The 25759-nt window shown below is 36.5% G+C and overlaps 1 protein-coding gene across 1 annotated transcript; it reads right to left on the bottom strand.

The window, feature by feature from the left end:
- Nucleotides 1-12290: 12290 nt before the first annotated feature.
- LOC136068723 (uncharacterized) lies at nucleotides 12291-12653 on the bottom strand. The gene has a single exon (XM_065776244.1). It carries the CDS (start codon nucleotides 12651-12653, stop codon nucleotides 12291-12293), a length of 363 nt encoding a protein of 120 aa, XP_065632316.1.
- Nucleotides 12654-25759: the final 13106 nt, after the last annotated feature.

Genomic DNA, 25759 nt, shown 5'->3' with positions numbered 1-25759 from the left:
CTTGGATATTTTTTATGAATAATTATTTTGAGTTACTTAGTTACATTACTAAAATCTATTGACATGACCATGCTCGAGTACAAACTACATGACTTTCCTAGTGTTCTCAAATTATATGGCATCACTTCTCATACATAATGCTGAAGAACTTCACAATAGATTGATTGAGTCTAATGTAGACGTCAATACATTTTGTTCATGCTCTCATTCTTTTTGTATTTACTACTGCATTTTTCTAGGTTAAAGCTACGCTTGCTGTCATCCATATAGGACAATAAATTTTTTGTTTTAATAATACAGCTGCTTTATTGGACGGTGTTAAGGACATTTTAAAAAAAGAATATAGAATAATTAGAAGAAGAAAGGCAGAGGTTGAGAGTTTGGCATTTTTATTCAGAAAAAAGGTCGCCAGTATGGTAGTTCCAATAGTATATTATAACTACTATGAGCATGAATCTAATTCTATGATATTAATTAAATTTCGGCTTTAAAACATCTGTGCATATGATTAGGTCACGGTGAAGATTACCAAGTTCAGCTAGCAGTAGTTTAGTGCCCAAGATGTTGTATCTATTACGTTACACCTTCACAGATAATTATCTTAGAGGAGCTACTAGACAGGTAGGTAGTCATATCTCATACTTGGAAATCACTGTTAATGGTTGTAGAGGTAAAAATTGATCCAAATGAACCATATAGAACCACTTCCCTGTAGCCACAGTTGTGAAATAAATGAAGCTGGCATATTTTCTTGATTCAGGCATGTATTACCTGCGTTCTATCTTCTACAGCCAAAAGCCCAGGACAAACATACACTGATTTGTGCTATTTATAACCTTTATGTTGTCACATACCACTGACACATACCATGTTACTATTTTGGGATATATCTTATGGATTTTAACCATGTTTTCTATTTCTGGTTGATTTTGATATCTTAGTATCTTGAACACACCTTATGATTCATCAGCAGAGGCAGAATTGCTTTATTCTTCTATAGTTAAAGCCAAGCTTGAGAACAATCGGTAACACAAAACTTCAACCAAACATGATGACTGGTTTTAAGTTTTAACATTTGGATGGTGATATTTGTATGCTGCTTTATTGAAGAATATGGATGATGATGCTGCTTATAGATGCCTCCAATCATCTATGTGAATAATGAATGTTGGTGATATCAATTCAACACATCATTGATCTGACTCGCTGCTTGGAGGTCCCTTCTTGTGAAGTGCTTAACTGAAATCAAAAACAAAAAAAGGGGGTGGGGATGGTGGGGTGATTGGATTTATGTCAATGGAATGTGCATGTAGTTAGTAGTTTTTTTTTTTTTTTTTTTGAGTTGAAATGGACAAAGCAGTTTAATTTTTGTATTTATATTTTTCTTTAGGGTTAAATTTTTTATTCTTTTTTTGAATCTAATGTGTTATTACAACCATAAAAAATGGGTCTTGCCCACCTTTTATAACATTAAGTTGAGACTGTTAATGAGTATTTCTGTTTTCATTAAAACATGTCATATTTGCATTTTATTCTTGATCTTACATACCACACTAACTTTATTAAGAAAATAAACTAAGATCTCAGAATCTTTTGAGAACTGAGTTTAAATTTACTACAATGTATCATCAAATCTAGAATTTTACTGATTGATCATGTCTTTTTGCAAACACATGTAGTCTGCAGCTCTAGTAGTAAGAAAATGCAGCATTTAAGCCATATAAAGTCATTCATTCCAGCACTCTAAACTTCCCTACTATATTTGATCCTCTGTATATTAATGTTTTGTATTACACATGATTCTTTGAATAGTGTTTCCTTATCTGCACTTCTATTTTACCTTTTAAAAAGATTCTATACACACACACACACACACACACACACTAAAGCTCCCTTTTGATGTATCTGTCTCATGTTTTATTGATAAAGTTCATAGTTTGATTAAGTACTATTCGAAGTAATTGTTTGATTTGGAGCAGTCTTCTGTTGCTGCATAGAAGAGATTAGTTGGATTTAGTAGCTGCACTTGTAAATTGAACCCTTCCATTGTATGAACAATATATTAGGGTCAAGAAATATTTGATGGCACTGGCATTTCCCCCAAGATATATATGTATTTTTTATGTGATTTCATGTTATATGGGAGTTTTCTAGCACCTAGTATGTTGTTTGGTGATTCTCATCATGTACGGTCTGAAATGGTACTAATAAAGGGGTCTTGTTAATTAGATGTCTGTTTCAAATGCTTATGATGTTTGAGGATTTTTTCTTTATGAGTTGGGAAAATTGCATTAGTTAAGTTTTTTCCATGTTAGAATTGGATGAGGTTACACACTGTAGCTCTTAATTAACTGGATGAGTCTGATTGTGGCTGATTTTCTTTGGATGGTGCGTTTGGATGTAATGAACAACACTAGCTAGTTGTTGGCGCACATATGTGTTTGGTTGTTGGGCATTGGCAGGTTGCCAAATGATGTGACCATTTTGGGTCATGTTTGGGGTGTTTCCTACTAGTACCAGTTTGACACAAGGTCTTAGAAACATCGTCTTTAATTGCATCAATTGCATAATATACAAGCAGGTAAGGTTCATAACTTTAAAATTCCAACTTTATTTTTCTGGTAAATTTGCTTATTATTTTGTTGCAACCATAATTATTATTATTATTTTTTTTAATGTGAAAACCGACATTTTATTGCATATAAGAAATCAAATTTACATCATGGGTTAGAGCTTGCTCAGTAAAGAAAGGATACTCTTTACTCCATACAAGATAGTTGCTAATGCCAGATGCATGTTTAGCTAGTAAATGTGCAGGTTTGTTGCTCTGCCTTCTAACATGGGAGAACACTATTCACCTAAAGTCCTTGGCCATTTCCTGCATTCCCAATGCCACTGCTTCCACTGATGATGGGGGTGTAGACTTCCCACTGAGAGCATTTAGAACCATCACCGAATCACCCTCTAGAACTAAGTCTTCAACACCAGTGTCTTTTGCAAGCAACTTCCCTGCTTCAAAAGTTTTTACCTCCACCTCAACAGCCCCCATTGGTGCCATAATCTTTATGCTTAGCGCTGCTTCAACTCTTCCCTTATCATCTCTAATGAGTAAACCGGCCCCCACTGCTTTCTGTGCTGAGAAAACTGCACCGTCAACGTTAACTTTGTACCAAGATGCTTGAGGAGGGCGCCATGGATCAGCTAACTCAGCCACCTGTGTTGACTCTTTAGAAACAGCTACTGCCTTGTTGTACTCCATAATGTAGTTCATGGCCCACTGTACCAGCGCCTTCCCATTCTTCTTCTCCCTCCATTTCTCACCACATTCCAATTATTCCACAACCCCCAAGCTATTGTCACAACCTTCGCTGCTTGTTCATCGTCTACATCATCAACCATCATCAGGATCCACATCATGTCATGGAATGTACGGCATACTTCCAGGTTCGAGCTTCTCACCATTTTAGAATGACCCCAAGCTTATACCTCAATTAAAAATTCTTTGAAGGAATATGAAATTTGTTAGAAGTAATTGTAAGTAAAAATGTAAAGCTGGACTTTTCTTCTAAAAGGTGTTTACTATTTTGCTTATACCCAATATACCAAAATTGTAAACTTTGTTGCATTCTAAGTATGGAGAAATCATCTAGATTGAAGGGGAAAGTTGTGATGACCAAAATAGCCAATGAGGGCAACCATGCAATCTTAAAGAAGATAAGAATCAAGAAAAGAGGACTGTGAAACCACCAAAAACGGAAACTCTGGTTTTCATCTGAATAGATCAATTCCATGACTTGCTTTAATTTTTTTCCCCAATGTGATTCATTTTAGAAAAAAGTGTGCATCTTTTGAGTTTGGTAGTGGACCCACTGGAACATTGGAGACATGATGTCCCCATCTAGGTAGAAATAGCTCCTCCACCTATCTGTTGACTTGAGTAACTTTGTAAGAGTTTCAATATAATTCAAATTCTGAAAATATTCATAAGTTCAGGCCATTTCCTTTAATATGGTGTATACATCTGAAATGAGTGAGATTTATGAATATTCTACTGCATGTCAGTCACTTATAATGGAAGTAAATTTATGTACTATTATTCATTTGCATTGCATACAATTTTTATGACAAGAATGTGAAAGCAACTATTTTCTTTAACCTGAGATGGGGGATTTGTGAACAATTTTGTAATGGTGAAATTTCCTTATTACCTTTAATAATGGTTTGTTAACTTTCTTTGCATTTCTTTTATTGTTGCAAATGATGATAGCATGTATTTGTGTAATCTTTTAGTTCTCCACTTCATAACTAGTTAGTGAGCTCCAAATATGCAAAAGCTGATTAAAGTTGAAATAATAGTGCAGCTCAAGGATTCATTTTATAACCCTGTTATGTGTAACAATCAAGGTTGAATTTTGACAGTTCTTCAATCAACAACTCTGGTTTTCAAGTCGCATGTTTGTGGATAATAGATTCTGATAGTACCCCACAGCTAATTGTTTTACCTGTTGAGGATCCTATTCCCAGGAGACTGCAACATACACTTCTGCACAATATATAATTTCAATTTAGCATACTCCGCTTTTTAGCCAAATTCCATATACATCTATATTTTTACTTCTCAATGCCTACTTCACAGCCTTCGGCTTAATACAATCTAAACATAGGACCCCATAAACATCCATACTCCAAGTCTCCAAGCTTTCTTAATCCAATCTAAAAATTCTGATTTTCTTCCCAAAAGTTTTTTTTTTTTTTAAAAGTAAAGGCTTTAGGACCAAAATTTCTCCTCTACCCCAATTGCCAGCCTACTCTGCTCCTCTAGAAAAAAGCATTCTTAACAACTTTACCTGCCAATAACTCATCCGTACATTCCTCACTAGTGCATGTGCTGCACTGTCCATCCTCCTTGCAGAAAACCTAACCATTGATGAACCACAGAAAGTCACATCTTCACACACCATTGACGATCCAAGTAAATTTACATCTTCTTTATCCTTTCCATTAGGAGTCTCAGCCACAACCTCAGCACAATTGTGAATTGTACTATCCTCTAATAACTTGGCTGGTTGATGGTTGAGTTATCTGTGTTGGGTTTTTGTATCTCATACAAAAACACACGCAGCGGAAACAACAAAAACACGGATCTACTTCAATCATGAAAGATAAACATGTAACCATGAATTCTAGAATCAAAGAATAGAAAGCGTACCTTGGTGCAGTGAATTTCAAAACCAAACTTGAGAATACCTTCAATCTTCATCTCAATTCCACATGGTGCCCAAGATGTGTGGTCTCTCAATCAGTCTTTTGTACGTAGATTCTCAAAGAAAAATCCTTCTTCTTCTCCTTGTGGAGAAAAACTGATTTTTTTTTTTTTTTTCATCTTACGTACGTTAAAACCATTCTCATAGTTTCTTTATTTAATAACACTTATTAAATAATGACTGATTTTTAATTGGGTTAGCCTTTTGGGCCTACCCAATTGGGCTTTAGTTTGTGGCTTGAGATGGGACCAAAGGAACCAATAAGACACTAGTTCCAATGGACCTTGGGCTTTTCCGTCAACTCTTGACAAGTTCAAAGTTACCATTAATTATATTCAATACCACTATAAGAATATAATTGCACTCTAGGCCTTATCTATAAATTATATCCCAAGACTTTATTATACATTCAACCCCTTCATTAAAATATTCGTAGTAATACAAAGTCTTTAATATTGACTGCCACTTTGAAGATTACTACATCTTAATCCTTGAGTACCCGGTTTAATCCTTTATGTTATTCATAATATATTTATGAAATCCAATTCCATAAATATATACTTTAGTAACTCTTTACTAAAGTGGTTGGGCCTAACACTCTGAATAACCAAACTCATTAAACTTATCTCAAGGAAATATTTTATATCTCCGTTAAGAGATTATGAATTCCATCTTGAAAATATATGTTCCATCAACACTAAATGCGGCTGCCCAACATACTGAGATTTTGACCATAACTTATAGATCTCACTCCTGATATATCAAAGCAACCTACATCTCATGATCAAGTTCATTATTCTCTCAGGATTTAGAGTTGATGTAAATAGAAATCGTGAACTTTATTATTCATTTGACAGTCATTAGGAGAATAATAAATCTCACAGCGGTCCAGTTCAATATGTCTTAACTCTTAAAACATATTAACATACCAACTAGAAGTCTCCACTTCCATGATCAAGACAAATCATCTTAGTTGATATGTTATAGTCTTCGCAGATGAAACACCCAATTTCATCATCGACTACGAACTAAAATTCTGAGTTTACAAAGAACTTGTGATTTATATCTTTCTGTGACTTTTCACATAAATCACATACTATGCATCTCATGGACTAAGATAATGTCCTATTAGTTCATAAATGGTCTCATATAATTAAGAAATTTAATTATTCATGACATGCCAATAAATTGGATTTTAGGGCACAAACCCTAACAATCTGGTCTAATTGAATGTACTCTTGGATAATCTTCAAAACCTTGCTAGGTGAAGAGACTACTTCAAATCCTGTCTGATAAGTTCAAGGCTTAGTTAGAAAGTGTCATTGTTACATGGCACCTCAAAAATTTCAGGGTAGAAAAACATCTTTTGTGACTTAGCTGGGTACTTGTGTTCAAAAAACCATGCTTGGGTTTCTATTCCTTGAAGTAATTTTTAAGCGTTCCAGTACTTTCCAATTGTGTTATTAATATATTTGTTCTAGAAAACAAATGTTAGCATATCCTATGGCTTATAGCAGATAAAAATGAAATAAAATTAACATTTTTGTCTCTATATATTAGACTGCAAAACGTGGATCATGCTTGTTGAGAAGCAATTTTGACCACCATATGGTGGAAGCATTCCTACTAAATAATGTATTAGGAAAACCACTCCTGCTTAAAAGGACCAATTAGAAAATGAGTGATCCTCTTCTCTTGGTTTTATATCAGAGTTGTGGACATGGAGATTTATTGATTGAAACAATATCGACTATGTGAAACATATTGTATTTTTTTTTATTCGTTATAGCATTTTTATTTAATGGTGGATGAGGTATCAATATTTGAAATCGTGTGAAACTCTATAGTTTATAGTATTACTTTAGATTTCAAAAGAACATACCTAAAAAAAAGTTAAGAGTCTTATGATTCAGTGATATAGTGTTTGGTTCTCATCATAAGGAGACTTTGGTTTTGAATATCTCTACTCCCACTTATTGTAAGAAAGAAAAAAATACAACTAAATGAGCCATTAGCAATTTGTTGGTGGGAAACTTTCTAATGCGTAAGTCAAAAGGGTTTCTCAAAAAGCTAATTGGAAATGCTCGTATTTCTTGATCTGGGCTAAGTATTTGTTCATGCCTTCTTCTTGATATTGTTTGATTATCATTAAAAGCCTAAAAAGAGACTTTGGTTTTGAATATCTCTACTCCCACTTAATGTAAGAAAAGGAAGAAGAAAAAAAAAAAAAAAATTAAGCATCACATTCACAGCCCCCTTAAAAAAAGAAAAAAGAAAAGAAAAACCTGATCTCAATCAAACTCAAAAGTTACTCACTTTTTGATCAGGTGGTTGCATTAGCTTTGTGGTAACAGCTACAATAATGTCTTATGCACTCACTTTTTGATTAGGCGGTTGCATTAGCTTTGTGGTCTGTACCTATATATTGCAGACGGGTAAGAGAAAATGCATTGTCAACTTACTCACCAACAGCCATGCCACAAATCTTATGTTGGAACTTATGCTTTCTGATTGGAGGCACCTTCTTGAGCAACTTCCACGCAAACACAATCAACCATGTCTTCCGTGAAATAAACCAGTGTGCCTGCCGATGCATTGGTTGGGCACTACATAAGTTCTAAAGTATATTTTGTACACCTACGTACCTCCTGTCCTATGGTAGTTAATTTGGTAGCCCTTGACTTTGATGAGGCTTAGCTCTATTGTAATAGAACTTCTTTTGTTTAAAAATGTAATTTCCCTTGACTTTGATAAGGCTTAGATCTAATCGGTTTTTTCCTGGTTTTATGGCATATCTGGTATAATAGAATTACTAAACAAAAAAATCTAATCAATTTTTGACAAATTTCTAACAAAATTAATTTAATTTATCAGTTTTACTATCTTTATGAAAATCCAATCAATTTTGAAATACATTTTATAGCAAAGAGAATTACCGAGTTCAATTATTAACTTTAGAAGTGGAAATATTAGAAGGAAGCTGATAATTTTGACAGGTGAATAATTTAAGTTTTGAAAATGATTCACTATTTCCTTTTATCTCCAGTTGCACAACTTAAATTGGGTTCACATAATTGTTTTAATTGGTAATTAATTAATTCATAAATCCACTAAATAATAAACTTTGTGATTTAAACCAGTATTCTCCATTTTAACAGCAACATTGAACATCCTAATAAATTATTGGGGTTAAATCAATACTATATATGGTTCAACAAATCCAACTGAAATTTATAATTAAAACAAAAACAATCAAAGTGAACCTTGACACATAACTTAGAAACAAGTCCAAAAAAAGTTCCATTAAAAAAAAAAAAAAAAAAAACCCAACAACAGTGGTCTTAAAAACCTTGAAACAATACGTTTAAAGGGTCTATGAATTTGGGGAAGAGAGAGGGGGCGATATTTCAAGCGCCGAAGCGCGCGAAAACGGAATTATGTCGCTTGAGTTGAGATGACGTCGTTTTGAATTCCATTCCAATTTCAACACATTAAATTGGTTCATTTCCCACCAACATTTTCTCTTCCACTCTCCGGAGTCTTTACGGTCCGTTTGTCTCCCCAGAGAATACAATAGTTAGGGAAAAATTGAAACCAAAACTCAGAAATCTATATATATATATATATATTTTTTTTTTTTAATAATGCTATATGGATATGCCTATACCAATCATCTAATTCTATCCCCTTTGTTTCTAACCCAATTCTTATGTTCGAATTTGTTTCTATCTATTGATGGCTGCAATTACCATACCAAGCATTTTTTTTCCATCATAAGACCGAGTGCTTGGCACCTCTTGAGGTTCTCTACATGCCTCTTGTAGTTGTTAAATGGCTTATATTTATTTTTCAAATGTCCTTTAATGACAGTTATAATTGACAGGAATCCTATTTAAATTTGCTTGATACCGTTTTCGAGGTACCATCTTCTCCCCTTGCATTTTAAGTTAGGTTAGGTTCTTGTTTCTTAGGACCATTTTTTCACAAATAGGCTTCTTCATATCCCCAACATATATATAGGTTCAATCTACTTCATGTGGGATGGCATTGCTTAAATAGTAATCAACTAATTTCAAAATAATTAGTTTCCATTTATTGTGAAATTTATAAAGTTTTTCATTTATTGCATTTAAGTATACAATATATATATATATATATATATTGTAGGGTCGATTTTTGTAGCCTAAGCCCAAAAGGGATTGGTTATAGGCCCAACGAACCCAGAACAATAAATTTATAGAGAGTGGGCGAAAGAGCTGGGCTGGTTATGAAGTACAGAGCAGTCAGCTAGGTCACATGCAATAATGATAGCGTGAACTAAAGATCGGATAACTCCATGAATGAATGTCCGAAGAGGTGCTTTATTGAATAAACAGCGATTACAACGTTTAGAGCTCTAGTCAAGTTTTTCTCCCTTTTTTCCCTCTCCTCCCCTCTTATCAGGGATCCTTCTTCTTTATATAGCATCCCTTCCTATAATCTCCATCGTCCACTTGTCCTTCATCCACGCATCCACTCGAGTGCATGTCATGTCGTGTGTCTACTTTAGTTCGTTGTGAGTGGCGGTAGGTGAGGGTGCACTGTTCAGGGGTCTTCTCCACATAAATGCGGCCAGAAAAGCTGTTGCAGTGCATTAAATGCGGTGGTACCAGCCTTTCCTTCAGATATTTTCTAGTTATGATCATTTCCGGATCCACCCAGAGTCCATCATCACCGTTGGGATTGTTGGGGAGGTTAGACGGACTTTTCACACATTCGTTTGATCAAAGCTTATCATAGCCGAGGAGAAAGACATCCTCGGACAAATGGTAGCCTCCTCGGACGGCACTCCCCTTCTGCTTCAGGGCTTCCTGCTTTAGGTGGGTCGCCCCAACCGTTTATTAATTCTAGGAAGCACCATGGCCCTTAATCAGTGGGTTCCGGGCCCATTAAGTAGCTTTAGGCTTTTCCCCCCACATATATATATAACTTGAAAGTAATGTTAGCAAAATAAGGCGGTAGAACCAGCCAAGCAGTATAACAAAATAATTCAAAGTAAATAATTCAAAAGCAATTTAGAACCGTCCAGTATGGCGGTAATCCGTCCATGGTGGCGGTAGCAACAAGTAGTATAATGAACATAATGAACATAGAGTTAACTGAAAATACTTCTTTATTGAAAGTAGAGTTAAACACTTACAGTAGTAGTAGTGAATACAAGATCTCAGAATAGATCAACAGTTACAAAACTTGAACTAGTCCTAGTTACAAGGTTTGTAGGAACAAGGTAGTAGGTGAACAAGGTAATAGTAGGAGAATAGGTAGCAAAGAACTCTCACAAAGAAGGCTTCTAGGAAGAAAGCTCTCTCTAGGGGAGAAAACTTGTGTGGAATAGTATCGTGGGACCATTTTTAATGAAAAAGTTGTTGAAAAGTGAAATTTGTGGGTCCATGAACAGTAAAATTGTGCTGAAAAGTCAAACTTTGCGGCTACTGTTCAATGAACAGTAGCCGCTACAGTACTGCTACAGTGAAAAACAGTGGACTGAACCGCGTGAGGAAAAAAAAAAAAAAGAAAAAAGCAAAACGCAACGCAGCAAAATGTGCCACCCAAACGGTCTCCTAGTGTGCGTTTGGAAGCGTGTTTTGCGCTTCCCAAATGCGTTTGCTTTTTTTTTTTTTTTTTTACTTTTTAGCTTTCCCAGTCGGCTTTTTGTACTGTTCATTACTGTTGACTTTTTTTTTATAATAGTTTTTACATTTGACTTTTTCACACAAATTTTACTGTTTACGGACCCACAAATTTCACTTTTCAGTAATTTTTTCATTAAAAATAGGTCTCACGGTATTATCTACACATTTAAAAATTATTTTGTTACAGTATTTTCAGTTTTTAATTTTTAATTTTTAATTTTTAACTGTATCTAAACGGACCCTAATTCCATAACCGAATGACGCTAGAAAAAAACCAAAGAAAACAGGAGGGGTGTGAATCTTTGTTAAATAAAAAGCCCATTAAACATTGAATCTAATTCCAACTAATTTAGTTACTACTCATTTATTACACACTAAAATGAAATAAACACGTGCTGAGATAGGCCCAAATCCCTCTTTAGCCACGGGCCACACCCAACTGACCCAAGCCCAAGACCTTTAATTTAAAGAACATTCACGATCAAACTCCAACCAACCTGCTGTGCTGAGTCACGCCCAAATCCCTCTTTTTATTTTCTTAACTTTTTATAATCAATTTCTAATTCTAATTCATAGAGAGCCATAAAGAGTAAAATCAAAATTGCTGCTATATACTCAACTCAAAAAAGCAGCAACCCTCCTCAACCCAGGCCAGTCAATCAATAAATCAATCTCTCAAAATCTCCCTACCACCGATTCCAAATCCCTCTCATTTTTATTTATTTATTTGGATTCATCACTGCACCTGCCCTTTCTTTCTTTCAACTTATTATTATTATTTATTTTATAAACAATAAAGAAATCTGATGATGATGATATGTCTGTGATTGTGACTTTGCATGTGGTCATACAATTAAATAAAGAAGATAGATTAGATTAGATTAGATGGAAAGCTATTACAGAGGATAATACTAAAAGCCTTTGTCTTTAGAGCCCAATTTGCAAAAGCAGGTACTGCGTTGTTGCCTTATTTTTGAACCCAGCTAATCTCAAATTCCCCAGACATACAGATTGCTCTCTCACATCTTCAACGATAGGTTTTGACTCCCGCTTAGGCCTTAAATTTGTTCGTAGGATCTGTGCATAATTTGGCATCACTCTCAATTATAACCTTGTTGAGATTTTCTTGCTTAGCTAATTGGGTTGCTCATCTAATTGCTTCTGCCACTTTCGGTTTACACATTTTTATTTGCTTCACCATAGCTTTTAACACTTCCCCATTCCAATTTTGAATAATTACAGCTAAGCATGCCCTGTCATTCCCCTACGCAGCATCACTTTTGAGTTTATAGAATCCAGTTCTTCGCTTGCACCATTTCTTTCGTGGTGGGGTATGTTATGACCTTGTTTCTCTTCACATACTTTTAAATGGGTTTCTGAGACACTCTAAAAACCATCCCCAACTAGCCCCTGACTCCTTGTCTACAACAGCAAAGGCGAGAGGCAGAACCTTTTGGTTAGCATCGGTTGCCATTGCAATCATCAACACCCCTCGATATTTACCATACAAATGAGTCCCATCAATACTGATCACCGGCCTGCAATATCTGAATGCAGCAATGCATGGAGCGAACGCCCAAAATACATAGCGCAGTAACGTAGTATCATCTATGCCCCTAGGTATGGTGTAATAGCTGTACTGGGTACCCGAATCCTGATCCAAGTATGCCAACAAAAACAACTTTCGCACCTCTGGTAAGACTCCTCCCAATCCCATATATCTTAGCAATTGCCTTTTGTTTTGCGTCACATACTTATAGTAAGAAAGTTCATGGTTATACTTAGTATGTATGATCTCCCAGCTCATCAATAGGAGTAGTGTGCTTTTGTCGCAATTTTCCCATAATTTCTGATGCAACAAAATTAGAATCCATCATTTTACCGTCTCTTCGCCGACCAAAGGGTATACAAGTATGTGGACCCACATAAGATGTGACCATCCAGAGACCATTAAGTTTATCTTCTTGAATGCCCCAACGTACACTTACAGTTGGTGTCAATGCATGCGGCGCACAATTTAGTTGTGGTTGACCTCCGGATAATAAATTTCTATTATCACTTGCTGCGTATATTATCAATGCACGCTTCACCGCCTCTTTATTTGCAAAAGTCAACCCTTTACTAAAATGCATCCCATCTTCCCAAGTAGAAACAAATGGTATCTGAAGAATGAAGGATCAACCATATTTTCCCAAGTATTTGCGTAAAAGGACTCGCTAGGAGGTGCGTAGGCAGTGCTCGTATTTGTATCATGCTGGACGCCAATATCATCGTCTGCATCACGTTCATCATGGTTCTCCATATTTTCCTCTTCAAAAATGGGAACAACTTCATGGTCATCCACAATCGTACTCAAAGTCCCTCGGTCAATCCTCTCTTCGTACTCGTCCACATCATCAACATTTTCACATCATTCATAGCATGATCTTCGTCTTCGTCTTCCTCTTCTAAATGTGTTCTTGAGGATGGACGGTTTCACCAGTATTGGCAACATGATCTTGACTTGGGAGCGTATAACCTGCCATTGTATACTCTCCATTGTATAATCTCCATTATAGTGCATCCATCATCTAGGGCTGTAAATTGTAAAGACGTAGTTGTTTGTTGCACCGTCTCAGTATAAACTTCTGCAAACGCCTCAAACTTACGTACAACTCAGCAGCATTTACTTGGGCATTTTCTGGATCTATTAACATCATTTTTTACATGTTTGTCTTCTTTGATTTCCATATACCGTAATTTATCCGTTCATGAAGGACTTCTTGTGAGTATCGATAAGTAATCTTTATGTCATACCAAGCACGGTTCAAATTCAATTAATCCATTATTTTCCTCTTCAAATCATTCAACGTCTTCAATTTACGACGTATCATCATATAGTAGCATTCGATACCCTCCCCTCTAAATGGGAATCCATCAATCCCTCCAGGATTGTCAAGAGGTCCACCGAAATATACATTTAACTCAATATTTTTCAGAGATTGTGAACCTATTAGAGAGTCAAGTATAATATGTTAGTGACATATTTTTCTCTCTTTCATTTAACATCAATTACAAAAAATTTTCTATCTATATATTTATAAAATATACGACTTTTAGTAGTCCTATATTTTACTAGTTGTATACTCACCCCACATCACATACACGCACACAATCATTATCATTTGATACTAACACAAAAAAAAAAAATAATAATAAAATAAAATCTAAAGACAAAAGTCATCCCATTGCAAAATTTCAAATCAGCTCTAACAAAAATATAAATAAAAAAATCAAACCAAACAACAATATAATCATTAAAAACCTAACAATACAAATAAACCAAGAATACATCTTAAATATATATCAATCATTCTTTCATACCCAAGCAAAAAAATGAAATCAGAGTTTAGAGAATAATATTTACTCTAATTGATGGGATTTCAGTGGTTTTATCACATTACACGTTTATGTTAAATGACTATTTTATTTTCTTATGATTTATATTAACTTGGACCGAATTGGACTGGATGGACCGAATGGACTGAAGTGGACCGAAGTGGACTCGATGCACCAAGGTGGACCCAATAGACCAAAATGGACCGAATGGACTAAAGTGTACCTATAGGACCGAAATGGACCAAAAAGAGTGAATGACCAAACTCGACTGAATATACCGAATGGACTGAAGTGGACTAAAGTGGACTGGATGTACCAAGGTGGACCTAATAGACCAAAATGGACCGAATAGACTAAATTGGACTGAATGCACTAAAGTGTACCTATGGGACCGAAATGGACCAAAAAGAGTGAATGACCAAAGTGGACTGAATGTACCGAATTGACTGAAGTGGACTTAAGAGACCGAAGTGGACCGAAGTGGACAAAAAAGAGCAAATGACCAAAGTGACCTGCATGGACCAATGTGGACCAAAATGGACCAAAATTGACTAAATGGACTGAAGTGGTCAAAATTGGATTGAAATAGATCTCAACGTTCTTAAATTATTTAATACTTTTTTGTAAGGGGCAGCTCTTATTTTTTGGAGCAACATTTGATATTTTTAGTAGATGGCAAAACCAAAATGAAGCAATTACATCACCAAATCAATGATTATAATTTCATACTCAAGCAAAAAAAAAATATATATATATATATATATAAATAAATTAAAGACCCTTACACCAAACAACAAACAAGAGAGTGAGACCCTTACCTGACATGAGGATGTGCTGGGATTGTATGAGAGTGAGAGGGAGAGTGAGAGAGGGAAGACTCAGTTAAGCTGCTTTGAAATTAAGCAAAGGTGAAAGTAAAAGTGAACATGTAAGAGAAAAATGCAGTGAACATATGAGACAAATGAAGTGAACTGAACAAGGACTAATGAAGTAAACTGAAGGACTGAGAGACAGTACTGAGAGACAGAGCTGAAGTGAACTCCTTCACGTGAAATTGTTGCTCTTTAGGAACACATGTAAGAGAAAAATGCAGTGAACATATGAGACAAATAAAGTGAACTGAACAAGGACTAATGAAGTGAACTGAAGGACTGAGAGACAGTACTGAGAGACAGAGCTGAAGCTCCTTCACATGAACTGAAGGACTGAGAGACAGTACTGAGAGACAGACCACGTGTCAGATGCTGATCACTGTTAGAAAATCGAGTTTCTGAGACTCGGTTTCACTTTTAGCAAACCGACTCTCTAAACCTCGAGATCTATGTGTCGTAAACGTGGCATATCAAGCCACTAAAATCGAGCTTTTAAGGCTCTATATAAAAACCGAGTTTATAAGACTCGATTTCCAGGTAGGATACTTTCCACGTCAAAACATAGAAACCGATTTTTAAAGGGTCGATTTCTTACCGAAAATCGACCCTTTTAGGCTCGAGATGCTAATATCTTATATTCTTCCTGAACCGGGCCAACTAACTATAAAGTTTGATTTTGGAGTTTAGTTACCCAGATTCCCCAGTTTTCTATTTCTTTTTTCATAATTTATTTTATTAAAATAGCTTCTAATAAAGTTTATTACCTTCGCAGCATTTATTAACTACTAGTAAGTTGCTCGTGCGATGCACAGATAATGTTATAATGTTTTATGTAAATTTGATTTTGGAAAATATTATACATATATTATAGCATATTTATTATAAAACTTTGTTCGTAATGAGTTTGTCATAAAAAGTAACAATTATAAATTGCACACATATATCTATTAGGGTAAAATACTATCTTGGTCCTTAAACTTTACTAAAAATTTGTTTTTTATCGCTAAACTTTATAAAGAGTTTTTTTTAATAGTATAGAAACAAAAATAAGGATGAAAAATGAACTTTTTAAATAGTTTAGAGATGAAAAGCAAACTTTTAGTAAAGTTTAATGACATAAATAAAACGTTTTCAATAGTTTGGGACGAAATATGAACTTTCCAATAGTTTAGGAACGAAAAATAAACTTCCTAAAGTTTAAGGGTGAAAAACAAACTTTTGGTAAACTTTAGGGACCAAAATAATATTTTACCCTATCTATTATAATTATTTTGTTTAAGTAATGAGCAATAATTAAAACAATTTTGGGGTAATATTATATAATAAAAGTTGATAAAAGCATATTAATTCATTCTATATTATTAATTTTTATTATGTAACGTAATAAAAAGCTTCATTACAATTTTTTTTTTTTTTTGGTTTCTTCAATGCTTTGTTATTGTGGTATGGTGACGCTTGTTATCATCATCAATTTCTCCATCTTCAATGTTTGAAGTTTAGTCTATCCATATTTGTTCAATTTTTGAGCTTTCATCATTTTTCTTTTTGTTGCATCATTTGTGTTAATCTTTAATGAATTGGTACCGGGAGATTCTTGATTGGATCTTACAAAGTTTTGACTTTGTCGCTAAGATTTTTCATAGGTATTTGCATTTATATTAAATTTCAATGATGTGACAGTTTTTTTTGTAAATGCTTTTATTTTTTATTTTTGTTAATTTTGGAATAGTGGAGCAAAAAGAATTAATATAACATATTGGATTGTGTATTTTTTTTTCTTCCATATCTTTTTGTCATTTGAAGGTGCATAAAAAATCTTAGCAATTATATAATTTTCAAAACCATCATTTAGATTGAATTCATTCAAATGAAGTAGGAAAATCGATTTTTTTCCTAATTTTTTTTTTTTTCAAATCACGTGGGATTCCTTCTCCAATATCAATAGTTTTAAAATAATTTAAATAAGTTGTACTTCAGTTTATTTTTCAGCAAAATCTCTTATAGATTTCTTTAGGATTTTCTCTGCATCTCAATTAAATATCACAAAATTTGTTTTGTCAATTGCATCAAAAACTTCAATTTGAATCATGTATCTAAAGTAGTTTGCAATTGTGTGTGTGTGTGTGTAGTAGTAGTAGTTATAGTTAGATAAAGATATTATAAATATTTGGAGAGTACGTAGTTAATGTGAGTGCCTCTAACTTTGAGATGGAAAGATTTGTTTTTGTTTCACATTTTGCACACCAAAATGATCGTGCTTGTGGTTTGACATTCCTTTCACAAAGTACGCACAAAATGTAATATCAACCAATTATTGTACCAACGTTACTTATTGTTGCAATACCTTAACAGTTCACATCTTGCAATGAACTTTGAAATTAATATGTATTATTTTTTGATATAAATAATATGATGTATTATTATTTTTTTACGTAAATGATGAGTATAATTTGAAATGATTAACAAACCAGTTTTGTTGGATCTCATTGAATGCATTTTATCTTTGCTATTGTATTTATATCATTTAAAGATAAATCCTCCTATAAAAACTTTTTTGCATGTATTTTTGGTATTTCTTGTATAAGATCATGTTTTTTACCTTTCCTATCATTGAACTTATTTAAAGAAAATATTAAGTTAATGGTATTTTGTGAAATAGTATATGCTATTTATTAGACTTTTTGTTATTATAAATTTTAGAAATATGCACTTGTCAATTATTTCAACAACCTCAAGGATCTCTAGATTTTTTTTTTTTTTTTGGTACTGGTTGATGACAGAGAATTTGTTTGCATAAATTTCATAGAACATTATTAATTGACAAAAGTATATTGAATTGAAATTGGGGAAAAATGGAGACATGATTTCATGAGAATGAGATTTTCTAGAAGTATCATCTATTCGTGGGGGAGGAAGAAGACCATTTGTAAGAGGGTAAGAGTTTTTGCTTTGACTTACACGTGAGAAAGGTCAAACTTTGGTCATATTATGTAAAGTAATAACTGGGCTTGAGTTTTTCATAAGATTTGGTCTACTTTTAAAAGGTAGTTTATTTTGTAGTGAATAACTTTTGATTTAATTGGTCTAATTGTCTAGAACAGCTTATATTTGATATAATAGTAAAAAGAAGTTAGTATGATCTATTAGATAACGGTAAAAAATACTTAATAAAAACAGGTAAAAAATGTTAAATTTAAACAATAGTAAAAATAAGTTACTATGATCTATTGAGTAACAGTAAAAAAAAAACTAAATAAAAAAAGGTAAAAAAGTCTAAATGCAACATTAGAGTGCCACGTGGCAGGACCTCATGCACTCTCACATGAGGTCTCTGCTTTTATATATATACTAGTCGCAGACTCGTGCATTACGCGTGATAATTTTTTTTAGGGTGATCTTATTAAATATTGTAAGGACTCAATTTGGATTGACCCTGAATATGAATGGGTTTTCAGCTCAATCCAGCCCAAACAATAAATTTATAGAGAGTGGGTTAAAGGTTTAGGCGCTGGCCGTCGATCACCAGGCATGAACTTTCTTTATAAAAAATACTAAGAGTTTCTTTACAAATGGGGGGATGCTCCTCGGCCCGTGGCCGAGGAGACCCTTTTCTTCTCTCTTTTTTTCCCCCCTCCTCTTTACTTTACTTGCTTTTCTTATATAGTCTTCATCTTCCTATCTCCTTCTTCCATCTGTTGATCATTTATTCGCCTCCCTTCTGGTCATCCGTCCCATCAAAAGCCTTACCGGTACTCAAGTGGTTCACTCTGATCAATGTTGCCCTGCTAAGGGGTTATATCCCCATTAATGCGGCCAGAGGGGTTAGGTGAATGCATTAAATGCGAATGTGACAGTTTGCTCTGGGCTTGTCCCCTCCAAAAGTGATCCTTAGTATGCCGAGGACGAAGAGGTCCTCGGCGTGGATCAGAAAAAAAGGCTTTGCCAAACTTAGCCTTGGCTGATCAGTCTTCCTCGGCGTTGGCCTTGGGCCTGCTACATGATGGGCTGAGGCTATCAGGCCCACGGGCCCCACAATAGCCCCTCAAAACCCTGCTGCACGTTCTCTCGAACGGGGAGGAGGGTTTTGATACCTGCGGGCCCTCTAGACGAGTCACCCCACTTCGGTTCGTGTTAATGCTAGCGGCTTTTTGACTGCCCGATGCGCGTTTTTTACGTTTCAAGACTTAATGTGTGCCCACATTAAATTTTGGCGGCACCATGTTTCCCACGTTCAACGGCGTGATGGTAATCATTCGGTGGGGATCTCCTGCTTTTTTGTGCAGGTAGTTACACTTGGGGAACCTAAGGGGGAGTATAAGTACCTGTTTAAACCGTCCGGTTTCCTCATTTTCGCGCTTACAAGCATTGATGCGTATGACTTGCGTCTAGTTCAACTTGTAATCTTCCTGAAGAGCATCGTCATACTTCTATAAGTCTTCTTCTTCTAGTGACCCTTGAATTTTTCTTGGTTCTATCCCTTCTTTTCTTCTTCTAGAATTTTTAGCTGTTCTTGGGGGGATGGGTAAGTTTAAGAAATTGGTTGAGTCCAACGAGATGATGAACAAATTCATTGTCGACTATGGGATACCCAATAATGTGAGTCTGAAGTACTGTGAAGAAGGGGAGTGGTACCTTAAGAGGAGAGAGGGTGAAGTTGTGATCCCAATATTCGCTTTTGTAGAGGAAGGGATGAGAATCCCTATGAGGCCGGTGACCCTCAATTATCTTAGGCATTTCCGCCTGTCTCCTACCCAGTGTGCCGCGAATGTGTTTAGGATATTAGGGTGCGTAGATATCTTGAATGAGAAAATGGGGCTGAGACTAACTCACCACGATGTGAACTGGTGCTATAACCTTCATCACCTGAGGGGTAAGACGTATTATATGAAGACAAGGGACGACAGGATTCGTCTCATCCAGTGTCTTCCTGATTCCAACAGGGGGTTGACTCAAGATTTTCTTATAGTGTCGAGAGAGTGGCACAACGACTTTCATTGCCCAACAGTAGAGGGGGAGCCAGGTAGGATATCCAAATTATGAGATAATTTAGGTTTCAGTATTTTCAAGTTTTATAACTGTATATTCGATTTGGTTGACTAACCATAAGAGTTTCACTTTTCTTGCCACAGATCCGCACGCCTTTGCACGTCATTTCCATCTGGTTAACAAAGCGGATTTGGAGACCGTTCTTAGGTCGGACCTTTTCCTAAACGAAACTGATAACCAGGTCAGAGCTGCTCATCACATCCTCGGATGCGACCCAGCTCAGAAATCATTCCCAATCCCGAAGCACGTAATTAGAGCTCGTGACCCTCGGCTTATGCAGATCACCGTGGTGGAAGACGGTTTTGCATTTACTGAGGGGTCTTATATACCTGAAGGCATTCCGCTAGCAGGTCCCTCCTCATCCCAGCAAGTAACGGTGGCCGAGGAAAGACTATCTAAGAAGGCAAGGGAGGTGGTTGAACTGAGTTCTTCTAAGGACGAATATAGCGTGTTCAACCTAGCTGATCAGTCCGAGGATCCCTCTGGTGATCTAGGAGACCCTCATTTGTCCGAAGCCGATCTCCAGTCCCTAAGAGTTGGTACTCAAGCCGAGATGGGTTTAAAAAGACAGCCCCAAACCAATCTTCTTGACTTACTCGAGGGCGGTTCAAAGAAGGGTGGACCAGAAGAGTCGCAGCCCCAGCCTCCAGCACCTCCGCCCCAGATTTTAACTGTGCAAACTAGGTCGTCTTCTGCTCCCACAGTAACAGACCCTCCTACCGAGTCTCATGACCCGAAAAGAAAAAGACTTTCCAAGGGTAAGGAGCCAATGGATGGGAGCAAATCCCATTCCCCGCCCGAGGAGGGTAGGTTTCGCAGGCCTCCGAAGCAACTGAAGCTCGGTGATCAACGGAAGAGTAAGAAGGCCAGCCAGCAGTCTGAGGTTCAGGCCTGGCTGCCCGCTGCCATGCTCCATGATCAGCCCCTGATGGATAACGCGTCGATGCGGGAATCTCAAGGAGCCGAGGGGGCTCTTGTAGCCGAGGCCCTGGAGAAATCTCTTCTTCTTCCCACTAACATGGCCGAGCTAAGAAATATGACTAGGGTAGAGGTTGTCCTCGACCTTAAGAAGTATCTAGGCATGGTGGGTCCTTTAGCACCTATTTACTTTATTCAAAGTTTGCCGCTTAGTATCTTTCTTTCTCTTTACGGAGTTACTTGTTTTTATTGGTAGGCTATCCAGGCCCTTTTCAAGTTAGGCGAGGAGGTCGATGACCATAGCAATGCCTTAGCGCAAGAGCGTGACAAGTTCTTGGAGGCTGCCAATACTCTTAAGAGATCTGAGGCCGACCTAAAAAAGGCGACCGATGATCTGACAGAAATGACGAAGGCCAGGGATACTGCTGTCTCTGACCTAGCCGTGGCCAGGAAGCAAGCTGAGGATCAAACTAATCGCTTGCAAGATGTTGAGGGTTAATTACAAACTGTCAAAGAGAACATTACCTATATGAAGGAAAATTTGACCAAGGCAATCCATGAAAAAGGTGTTGCCGAGTATGCCAGGGACGAGGCTGTGAGAGCCAAAGACAAGGCGGTATTTGCGAAAATAGACGCTGAGCGCGCTCTGTGGAAAAGCAGAGGAGGATACTTTCGCAGATGGGGTGGCTAAGACTGAAGCCACCCTTTGGGCTCAAGTTCCTGCAGTGTACAGGCATTACTGTTCTCAAACTTGGCATGAAGCCCTCAACCAAGCAGGGGTTGATGCTTCATCTGATCTTAGAAGGGAGGACAGGGTATATTACCCTATTGCCATTCGCGAGGCTGCACCAGCTGCTCCCGAGGAGGGATCCTCATTACCAGCAGTTGAGAGTCACGATAAGACCGCCGAGGATGCATCGTTAACTGATCAACCATCCGAGGAGGTTGAGCCCCAGAGGGTGTTGGGGGAAGTTGTAACCGAGGGTCAGGAAATACCATAAGACATGGCAAGTCCTCCGACGGACCTTTCGAAACCAAGCCCTTAGGCCTTGGCCCAAACCTTTTGATTTACTTATTGACTTAATTTGCCCACTGAATTGAGGGGACTAGTATATGACATAGGATAAATTTGTTTATTTTCTCTTTTATCTCAGTTTGTTTCTTGCCTCAGTGGCGTTGTAAGGGAGTTGTATACTTTCCGTTTGAACTGAATACTTAATACTTTGCTTATAACTAATGAGGTTTTCTTTTATTTGCTTTACTATTGTAATCTGCTCAATATTCGTATTCTATTCTGGAGTTAGCCTCATGAAACCATCTGTTATCCTTCAAATATAAATCTAAAGATCGTATTATAACTTGACTCTAAGTAACGCTTTGGCTTTTCTCCAGATAGTTATTTTCTCCATGGGTTCGAGTCCGAGGACCATGCAATACCTTAGTTATGCCCAGTACTTCTATTTTTCTATAAGTATCTAGTTTTCCATAGGCTTGGGTCTGAGGACCATGCAATACCTTGGTAACGTCTAGTACTTCTATTTTTCTATAAGTATCTAGTTTCCCCATAGGTTTGGGTCCGAGGACCATGCAAGACCTTGGTAACGTCTAGTACTTCTATTTTTCTATAAGTATCTAGTTTCCCCATAGGTTTGGGTCCGAGGACCATGCAATACCTTGGTAACGTCTACCACTTCTATTTTTTTGTAAGTATCTAGTTTCCCCATAGGTTTAGGTCCGAGGACCATGCAATACCTTGGTTCTGTCTAGTACCCAGGTATAATGGTGTGTGTAGTTTTACCATAGGTTTGGGTCCGAGGACCATGCAATACCTTGGTTCTGTCTACCACTTCTATTTTTCTGTAAGTATCTAGTTTCCCCATAGGTTTGGGTCCGGTTGACAAAAACAGTATGGCCGCAGCCCACTGGGCTTTCAGTGCGGCAGAGTCTAGGCGTAACCCTGATGGCGCCTTCGAGGTCCCAGAGGGGGGTGTTAGAGAACCTAACGTCTTTCCTCGGAGCACACCCCGCGAGGAAGACGTGCGGATTCACCTCATGGGCGGTGCTCGAGTGTTGCCGTCTCCAACGGAACATCGTGAGGATCGGAGAGAATCGAGGGAACATCATGGGGAAGGTATCCCGGAGCCCCTGCATCTGCTCCTCTCTTTGTTCCAGCTCCGCGGCCGAGAAGGGAGTTGTTGGTGGCCTGGAAACATGATTGCTTCCCTTCTCTGCCTCTTGTCAAGCTCTCCCATTCTCTTTATACCAATAAAGGGAGGCTTGACACTCCCACCGTAGTTTTTTCTTAGGGCGGTCTACCTGGGCTCTGATTGTAGAAATAGCTGGTAGTATTAGCTTGTAAATTTGTTTGTAAACATGCCTGCTGAGCTCTGATTGTAACTTGTCTTTTCTATTCATGAAATAATAATATCAAGATCTTTCTTTATTTTTTCTACTGTCAAATCTTCNGGGGAAGGTATCCCGGAGCCCCTGCATCTGCTCCTCTCTTTGTTCCAGCTCCGCCTGGCCGAGAAGGGAGTTGTTGGTGGCCTGGAAACATGATTGCCCTTCCCCTTCTCTGCCTCTTGTCAAGCTCTCCCATTCTCTTTATACCAATAAAGGGACGGCTTGACACTTCCCACCGGCTAGTTTTTTCTTAGGGCGGCTCTACCTGGGCCTCTGATTGTAGAAATAGCTGGTAGTATTAGCTTGTAAATTTGTTTGTAAAACATGCCTGCCTGAGCCTCTGATTGTAACTTGTACTTTTTCTATTCATGAAATAATAATATCAAGATCTTTCTTTATTTTTTTCTACTGTCAAATCTTCTATATATATATATATATATATATTTTTTTTTTTTTTCTTTCCTTTTTTTTTTTTCAACCTACTGTAAAACAAATACTTAGAACACTCGCCTGGTGCGCCGGCCAGCACCCTAATCCTTCCCACAGACGGCGCCAATTGTAAGGACTCAATTTGGATTGACCCTGAGTGCGAATGGGTTTTCAGCCTAACAAGTCCAAACAATAAATTTTTAGAGAGTGGGTTAAAGGTTTAAGCGCTGGCCGTCGATCACCAGGCATGAACTTTCTTTATAAAAAATACTAAGAGTTTCTTTACAAATGGGGGGATGCTCCTCGGCCCGTGGCCGAGGAGACCCTTTTCTTCTCTCTTTTTTTTCCCCCCTCCTTTTTACTTTACTTGCTTTTCTTATATAGTCTTCATCTTCCTATCTCCTTCTTCCATCTGTTGATCATCCATTCGCCTCCCTTCTGGCCATCCGTCCCATCAGAGGCCTTACCGGTACTCAAGTGGTTCACTCTGATCAATGTTGCCCTGCTAAGGGGTTATATCCCCATTAATGCGGTCAGAGGGGTTAGGTGAATGCATTAAATGCGAATGTGACAATTTGCTCTGGGCTTGTCCCCTCCAAAAGTGATCCTTAGTACGTCCTCGGCGTGGATCAGAAAAAGAGGTTTTGCCAAACTTAGCCTTGGCTGGTCAGTCCTCCTCGGCGTTGGCCTTGGGCCTGCTACATGATGGGCTGAGGCTATCAGGCCCACGGGCCCCACAAATATATTTGGTGTAATAAGTAATAAAACTCTCCCATTTTTTTTTTATTAATAACAAAATATTTTAAATTTATTTAAGAATCTGTTTATAAATGTTTAACCGTGGTTAGTAAAGACATTACTCATAACTTTAGAATTAAAATACAAATTTATAAAATACCAAAATATTTGAAATGCCAAATCTCTCCATAACTCATTGGGAAAAGAAAAGGGGAAAAAAAAAAGAAAAAAGAAAAAGACATTACTTAATATTTTGAAATACACTTTAATTTAAAATTTTAAAATAAGAGAATTTAATTTTAAAATTAAGGATAATTTTGGAATCTATCTTAAGCACAGGCAGGCTAGTACACAATATTTTAATATTAATTTAACAAAGTTTGGTTAAACAAATGTAAAGAGTGAAAATATTTTTTCCTTTCAAGTTTGGAGTAGAGTGTCATTTCTTCAAACCTCAAGGAAGGGGAATGTAATTACCCCTATATTATTATTATTATTATTATTCTTGTTGTTGTTGTTAATAATTGATTTTTCATTTTCTTTTAAGTTAATAAAAACCTTACATATGCCTTTTTATTTATTTATAGAATATACATTTTTTTTAACTTTACATATCTTTTTTTTTTAATGTGAATCTTTACATATACTTTAAGTAAACTCTATATATTCCACTTCTTTAGATGTGTAAAATCATAGACTACTACTTCATAATGATAGTAGCTAATTAGTTTTATCACCTTTTTTTCATAATTTCATTTATAACATTTTTTTTACTATTATCATATATTTACTGGTTAATGATTTTCATAACTGAGGTGTTAAATGAGATGTAGCATTGTTTATTAGATTTTTAAATGCAATTGTGTAAGAAGATTACATATATATATACACATACATACATACATACATACATACATACATATATATATATATATATATATAAAGTTAAATGAGATGTCAAAAAAGGGATTTTTAAATTTTCTAACTTTATTTCTTATGTAATTTCTATTATTACATGAGAACATTCCTTTTAGTTATG

The sequence above is a fragment of the Quercus suber genome, unplaced genomic scaffold (genome assembly GCF_002906115.3).
Source record: "Quercus suber isolate HL8 unplaced genomic scaffold, Cork oak 2.0 scaffold_131, whole genome shotgun sequence".
Taxonomy (NCBI): domain Eukaryota; kingdom Viridiplantae; phylum Streptophyta; class Magnoliopsida; order Fagales; family Fagaceae; genus Quercus; species Quercus suber.
Note: the sequence above shows the minus strand (reverse complement) of the source record. Positions and strands in the feature narration are given on the sequence as shown.

What these genes read in the sequence shown, in the direction of transcription:
- LOC136068723 (XM_065776244.1), bottom strand. Translation starts at nt 12,653, where the DNA reads ATGGGATTGGGAGGAGTCTTACCAGAGGTGCGAAAGTTGTTTTTGTTG.